Source organism: Chrysochloris asiatica, unplaced genomic scaffold, assembly GCF_000296735.1.
Source record: "Chrysochloris asiatica unplaced genomic scaffold, ChrAsi1.0 scaffold00120, whole genome shotgun sequence".
NCBI classification, from domain to species: domain Eukaryota; kingdom Metazoa; phylum Chordata; class Mammalia; order Afrosoricida; family Chrysochloridae; genus Chrysochloris; species Chrysochloris asiatica.
Window position 1 is genome coordinate 1,452,333 of NW_006408638.1, and position 8,382 is coordinate 1,460,714.

Here is an 8,382-nt window from a genome sequence, read left to right on the forward strand (position 1 = left end):
AACAACAAGGACACCTAGAAGAGCAAACGAACCTGTCTTGGAAGTATAGCCAAAATGTTTCTTAGAGATAAGGATGGCCAGACTTGGTCTCCTGTACTTTGAACATGGCCCTGGAGAAGGACATCATGTTTGCTTAAGTGAAAGACCACCCAACAAGTTGGATTGACCCAGTGGCTCCAACAATGGGCTCACATATAACATTTGTGAGGATGGCTCAGCACCAGGCAGTATTTCCTTCTGTTGAGTTTTGAGTCAGAAGTGACTCACGGCAGCTAACAACAACTCCTTAAATGATACAAATTTTCATTTTTCTTTCTAGATGCACTTTCCCCCAATTTTTGGATAATACACTTATTTGTTGTATTATTTGTTTTTGTTGTTGTTAAGTGCTGTCGAGTCGGTACTGACCCATAGTGACCCTTTATAGAGTTTCCAACGAGTGTCTGGTGAGCTTTAACTGCAAACCTTGCAGTTCAAACAAACTGTGCAGTCCAGTGCATTAACCCACAGTGCCACACCAGGACTCCTTGTATTATTTACTATTGTTGTTGTTGTGAAGTGCCATCAAGTCAGTTCTGACCCATAGCGAACCTGTATAGGGTTTCCAAGGAGCAGCTGGTGCACTTGAACCGCCAACCTTGGTGTTCAAATGGTTTTGCCATCTGGCACATTAAGCAACAGTGCCACACCAGGACTTATTTACTATTACTATATTGAACAACACATTTTTTTTTTTACTATAATTTATTCACTAAATAGCACATTTTTGTCTGAAATTTTGCCAAGAAGGAGAGTTCTATTTTTATGAGCAGTTCTACTCTGCAGGATATGGGGCTGAAATGAGTTGGAGATGATTGATGATAATTAGCAACAACAACAAAAATAACAGCTGTTACTAGCAGAGAAGACCCAAGTCTTAGCATGTATGTACAAGGTTGTGGGCTAGGCTCATTCATGAACTAAGTGATGCATCCTACATATCGGTCTCAACTAGATTCACGTTTTAGTAAAACTGTCAATTACTACCAAATACCTAATTTGTAAAAGCTAAATATTCAAATAAAAATGGGAAAAAATGCTTCCAGTAGAATTCGTTCTGGGTGATACTATAAAATATTCACTGTTTATTTTTCCAACTAACAGTTTAAGAAACAGCATTTGTTCATCCATAGACTGGTACAATGTGGAACCATAGTAAATGTATGGGTTCTTTTCAACATTTTAGCAAACATACATGGTGTAGTGCTGTAGGATAGCACTGGAATGCTAATCACAAGGCCTGTGGTTAAAATACACAAGGCGCTCTTCTGAAACCCTATACAGAGTTACGCTGAGTTGGAACTGACTTGATGGCACTTAACAACAACATACATAAAAAAAAGTTTGAAAACAATCTGAAATTAATTATTTGTTCATTATTCTTCTCAAGGCACCTGTAACCTCTTTATTTCTCAGGCTGTAAATAAAAGGATTCAGTAGGGGAATTATTATTGTGTAAAATAAAGAATACATTTTGTCCTGATTTTCACCTGGGCCAGACCCAGGACGCACATACATGAAGAAGAGAGTACCATAGAACAAAGAGACAGAGAGCAGATGGGCACTGCACGTGGAGAAGGCTTTGCTTCTGCCCTTTTCAGACTTCTTTTTCAAGATGGAAAAGAGGACACAGGTATAAGAGACTATGATGGTCATAAAAGTAAAGACTTGTATAAGGACTGAAGCAATTAAAACCAATAATATATTCACTGTAGGATCAGTGCAAGAAATTTTAAACAGTTGTAAAATTTCACAGTAGAAATATTGAAGTATATTGGATCTGCAGAAAGTTAATCTAAATAACAAAGTCACATGAATCACAGAATGTAGAAAACTAATAACATATGAAACACCTATTAGTTGAACACAGAGGCTTTTAGACATCACCATCTGATAAAGTAATGGGTTGCATATGGCGACATAGCGGTCATAGGCCATCACTACCAGGAGGAAACATTCTGTGGTTGCACTAGAACTAAAAAAATAAAATTGGGCCATACAGTCATAAATAGATATCATGTGATTGTTGGATAAAAAATTCATAAGCATCTTAGGAGTCACAGAGGATGAAGTGCAAGCATCAGCAAAGGCTAAACTGCCGAGGAATAAGTACATGGGCGTGTGAAGATGCGGGTCCTTCCAGATGAGAGCAATCAGCCCAAGGTTCCCCAGCATGGTGATGAGGTAGATCACCAGGAACACCAGGAACAAGGGGAGCTGCAGTTCTGCATGGTCTGTAAGTCCCATGAGCACAAAGTCTGTCACCAGAGTCTCATTTTCTTTTTCCATACCCACTGTGTCTAATCACTGAAATGAAAGATCAATGAGAAACCTTTAAAAATGGTGACAATTTCACAACAAGCCTATTACTGAGATATTTCTCATTTAGTTCACTCCTAATTTTTAATCTTATTTCTCTACTTTTTATATATTAAAAATTCTACATAATAAAAAGTGTGAAAATGCTAAATCACCTACACTGACACATAAATTTAGTGCAAAACATTTTCAAATTAATAGGGTAGTTTAGAACAACATGCCCTTATATTAAATTCACAATTAAGAAAAAAATGTTTGAAAAGACCAAGAAAAATGTAAATAGTATTGTGGTCAAGAGTACCTTAACTGATATTGAACAATACTATAAAACCATAGTTGTTGTTGTTGTTAAGTGCCGTCGAGTTGGTTCCATAGTAGAGAACCATTAATATAGTGAGGATAGATAAGAGGATCTGTGCAATAGAGGAGAGAGGTCAGAAATTGATTATAGTATATATGGAAATATGGCATAAAACAAATATTATATTTCAATGAAATAAAAAGGTGATTGATTTAATGAATAAAACTGGCATTGTTGACTGTCTCCAAGTAAATCAAATTGGTCCACCACTTCACACTACTGATGTTTTCTAAGGTATATCAAGACAATAAATTAACATAGGAATTAGAGAAACCCTTAACCAAGAGAAGAAAGCCATTATAAAAACATGATTGATATTTAATTTTAATGCATAGCTGGAGTGCTTAAACCCAGACAAAGGGCATATCAGGGAATATTTCTTATGTGTTTAAAAAGTTTAAGCTAATGAATCTAACCTTAAAAATAGATGAGAAAAGAGTACATGATATGAATAGCCGTGTACTGCTGAACACATCAATAAGACTTATCAATGCATGAATATTAGCAACTTGTTATATGCCAGATACACATGAACATACTTACACATACACACACACCTCCCTTCTTAAGAATCAGGTTGCTAGAAACTAGAATGAATAAAACTACCCTTGAGATAAGACGTGTTGTACTTCAGTATATTATTCACAGAGATACGAATTGCAGCAGCCATTATGTAAAACAATTTTATATAATCCAAGTCCTGGTGTGGCGCTGTTGGCTAATGCGTCAGACTGCAAAGTCGTTTGAACTGCAAGGTCGGTGGTTCAAGCTCACCAGCTGCTCCTTGGAAACCCTATACAGGGTCACTATGGGTCGGAATCGACTGGACGGCACTTCACAATAAAAATTAAATTTTAAAAAGATAATATATGTTCTGATCTACTACTTTACTTTTATGTATACCATCGAAATAAAAGCACTACTTCACAATTATTGGTGTTGGTGGTGATAGTGGTGTTGTTCTGTGGAGCAGATTCCGATTCTTAGTGACTGTGCATAGGGTTTCCAAGGCTGTAAATCTTTACGGGAGCAGAAGATCTCCTTGTTCTCCTGCTGAACAGGTGATAATTTCGAACTGCTGACCTTGAGGATAACAGCCCAACTTGTAACCAATCCTCCATGAGTATACAAATAATAGCCAATGATCATTATTCAAGGTGGTAAATCCCAAACATATCAACAATAAATTGAAAAATCACTCTGGTAGCATAGTGGTTACGAATCGGTCTGCAAACCTCAGGGTCAGCAGTTTGAAATTACCAGCTGTTCCTAGGGAGAGAGATGAGACCTTCTGCTCCCGTAAAGATTTACAGCTTCGGAAACCCTGTGCAGGGTCGCTATGAGTCGGAACCGACTCCACAGCACGTAACAACAACAACAAAAACAACAACAATTCATATGATGGAATATAATTTAATCATGGGGAAAAAATTTCTACCACTTAAATTGAAAATTTACACAATGTCTAATCATTTATGACTAATAACCTATGAGAAAAGATAATATGATCATAAAAATACAAGACAAGCAGTGATTTAAAAAATCTTTTTATATGGAAATTAATGTGGATCATAAACACAATTTATAGCACTGGCTTTTCTGGAATGGCGTGGGGATGTAATAGGAAAAGTGGAGGAGCGAAAAGGAATAAATTAAAATAAGAGTTTTGTGGTGCGGATGAGAAACAGCACAAAATTAGGTATTTTGGCGCTTAAAATTCAACTTTAAATTGGTTTTTAGCCATCTGTAAATTTCTGTATAAATATCACTTAAATACAGAAATTGGTTTATGGAAATTTAGCATTTTCTTTTGAATATTGTCAATGAGAGTACATCTTAGGCCATTGAGAGCAGATGTATTTTCTTAATATTCAAAAGTTAACTATAATAATATAAGGTTGTTGTTGTTGTTGTTATGTGCTGTGGAGTCAGTTCCGACTCATAGCAACCCTGCATAGGGTTTCTGAGGCTGTAAATCTTTAGGGGAGCAGAAAGCCTCATCTTTAGGAATTCAAAAACACTAACAGGTTCTTTTAGACACTTTTTATTGTGTACTTCCTGAAATTTTATTTAAATGCCTTTTCCCTACATACCGTATAATTTTGTCACTGTTTTAAGCATAACAAGTGATGTTTGCAAGAAGTAATTAGATAGATTTTGTTTCATGGTTTACTAAAATTCTCTGAAATAAACCAAAGAATGAGATTTCTGATGAATATATAGCTTCCTAGATAACCTTGGGGAGAAAAACAAATGCATTTAGGTATACAAAATGTTATGGAGCACATAATATGAAAGCACATAATAATATTTTTGTAATTTTATAATAACGACTCATGGTACTTAAGGAACAGAAAATGTTTTATTATGAAAATATGTTAGAAAAACTGTGCTTTTCTATTTTTAAAATATGAAAAAAAGGTTCTTTTTCTAAGAACGAGTAAAATAGGGAAGAATTGTGAGACGCTATGATATCTTCACTGAAAATTAGTAAAGAATTAATAAAATTAAAAAATTTATTTTGTAGTATAAAGCAACAGGAAACCCTAGTATGTATAACATATCACAATATTAACAGAAAATGAGAGCATAATGAAAAACTTCCCTGAATAAATTGGCCCAACTTACCTTGTAAGAAAGGAGCTTTTGTAGCGTAGTGGCGGGCTGCAAACCGCAAGGTCAGCAGTTCGAAACTACCAGCTGTTCCATGGGAGAAAGATGAAGCTTTCTGCTCCCATAAAGATTTACAGCCTCGGAAACCCTGTGCAGGGTCACTATGAGTCGGAACCTACTCCACGGTACTTAAAAACAACAACAACCTTGTAAGAGCAAATAACCAAATTACTTACAATACTACTTTTATTGTAAATAATGTATAATTGACAGTAGCAGCAGCAATTGGCTCAAATGTAATAACAATTGTGAGGATGGTGTGGGACCTAGCTGTGTTTCACTCGGTTGTGCATGAAATAACTGTGAGATGGAACCAACTCAAGGACACCTGACAACTACAACACAATGCATAAAGTAGTCAAGAATTAGGAAGCCTTGTTAATTTACTTTTAAGAATTATGAGACAGATAACACAAAGGAGCTAATTCAATCGCCTTCAGTGATTTTACAGAAGATTCTCATAATTCCATAAAATTCAAATTTATTTTTAATTCAAATCAGACACAAACTTTAAATTAGAATTAGTCATTGTGAAAAATTGCAAATAAATTAGATTTGATCTCTATAGCTTAAATCTTAGTCAATAAAACTTGTCCTAATACAAACTGAATTTTTTAATTGTTGAATTAGTATTATCTTTATTGCTTAAATTATCCATCTTCTTGATTTTTGTATCAGTTGGAATTTATTATTTAAAAACATTCCAATAAACATGTTCCCAGGAAGTAAATTCATACTGGAATTCTATATTCAGACAGGCATTTATTTCTGTCTATGCGTAGTTTGGTATTGATTAAAATACCAAATTAAAAAGCTTGCTTAGATCTTATTTTATTTAGACATCTTGCATCATATATACAAATTGTGAAATAATAACTTGTGAGATATAATAATGAAAATTATGAAAATATTTACACTCTCATCCAGGTTCTGTAAAATATTGAGACATGAAAATCTCAAAGTAACAAAAGGCATGTAAATGAAGTAATATCACTGGTGCATTGATTTCCTTGTAAACCAAACTAGAACAAGATAGCGTATATTTGTTCTATTTTAAAACCCATTCTTTAAAAAAAATTGAAATTCCCTCAATGTTTCTATAAGATTCCCAATAGAATGAAGTCAAAGTTGTTCTACTGGGCATTTATGAGCTAATCATAAAATCATCCAGACACAACTAGTTTTAACAATTAAAATTGTACTTTGTATCCTCAGGGTTCACTGTAAGGGCGTGTTTCTAAAACACTACTTAGCAGGGTTAGAATAAATTTGTTTTTCTGCCTTGACTGCTGCTTTGCAAGATTGGCATTTCAAACTCACCAGCTGCTCCTTGGAAATTCTATACAAAGTCTCTGTGAGTCAGAACTGACTCCACAGCATCTTTGATCACACTCATACTATCTAGTTTTCATAATGACATCAGACAGATAACTATAAAATGTGTATCATTTCACCATCATTCTGTACACACATATTCATCTTCACTTAAATTTATTAAATACCTCTTATTGCACTTAGGGTAACAACTATAATCTTTTAAGATTAAATATCCATGTCATGTGCTCACACTGCAAAACAATCCAGGATTTGAAACTGGTTCACACATGGTCAATGAATTGAAATTGGAACAAGCTAAAATAATTAAAATTTGAGCGAAGCAGAGTGATAACTGGAAAAAAAAAATTATGGGACAAATCCTGTAATGGGATAATTGGAAAAGGTTTAGTGAGCCCTTTCAGGAGACTGATGCCAGGGATAAGATTATTGGTAGGGCTGTTATAAGCGACACACATTCAAAGTGGCTCATAGGCCATCGTCTTTGAGCAAGGCACTATTGACTTTGCTTATCAAGAGTTGGTTTCTATGCAATGTGCAGGCTGTCCTTGATTTAAAAAGGGAGATGTATCTAGCAGGGTGATATTTTACTGAATTGCTCCTGTTTTGGTTACTGCTTTAGTTCCCAAGTTTGAGTTCATTCTGATTTCACTTCATCAATCATCGATCATGACAGAACAAGAAAGAGTCAGTTGAAACTTGGAAATAAACTCAGTATGGAAGTGTACATAGTTGGGCATTTCTTTTGCATCAGTTTGTTGAAAGTTTGTTTTCTGTTAATTCCTGGAGCCATATTTTTCATCAGTGCCTTCAGAGCAGCTTGGAATTCTTCATTCAGTACCACTGGCTCTTGATCATATGCTATTTCGTGAAATGGTTGAACAATGACCAGTTGTTTTTGATACAGTGACTCTGCATATTCCTTCCACCTTTTGATGCTTTCAATAATTTCCCCATAAATATGTCAGTATTGCAACCTGAGGTTTTAAGTGTTCTTCAGTTCTTTCAGTGTGAAAAATACTGAGTTTGTTCTTCCCTTTTGTTTTTCAACCCTGTGCCTTTGCATTTCATTGCAATACTTTAATTTATTTTCTTGTGCTTCCCTTTGGCATTTCTGTTCAGCATTTTTATTTCTTCCATTTGCTTTAGCTTTTCTAAGTTAAAGAGCAAGTTTTAGAGTTTCTTCTGACATCCATTTTGGTCTTTTCTTTTCCCTGTCTTTTTTTTTTTAATGTTTTATTGTGATAATTTACATGGGAGAACATTAGTTTTACATTCATCCTATCGTATATCATTTCATTACCATGGTTATAATCACCTCCATGCATCATCAACCAACCACAGGGTATACCCTGCAAGCCTGCCCCCCAGTCATCAACACAAAGCCCTTCTCCCTCTCTGGGTCTCAAGTCCCCAGCCACTCTATCTCTCCACGTGATCATCTCTGCCTCGATCTCTGGCATCATGGCTTCTCTGGGTAGGGTCCTGCACACCACTCTTCTCTCTTGATGGTCCCAGGGACCTCTGCTCCTAGAATGAAAAGTTAATCACTCCCTCCTTGCTACAAAATGTCTGCCTTTACATTTCCAACCCTCACAAGCAGTCCTGATAACAATTATTCACTATTGTATCACAAGAGACCTAGCCATATTTCC

At 35.4% G+C, this 8,382-nt stretch overlaps 1 protein-coding gene across 1 annotated transcript; it reads right to left on the bottom strand.

Annotated features, from left to right (window-relative positions):
- Window positions 1-1,404: 1,404 nt before the first annotated feature.
- On the bottom strand, window positions 1,405-2,328 carry LOC102840862 (olfactory receptor 5AC1-like). The gene has a single exon (XM_006868631.1). The coding sequence runs from the start codon at window positions 2,326-2,328 to the stop codon at window positions 1,405-1,407; it is 924 nt and encodes a 307-aa protein (XP_006868693.1).
- Window positions 2,329-8,382: the final 6,054 nt, after the last annotated feature.

Coding starts and splice junctions, on each gene's coding strand:
- LOC102840862 (XM_006868631.1), bottom strand. CDS start 2,328: ATGGAAAAAGAAAATGAGACTCTGGTGACAGACTTTGTGCTCATGGGA.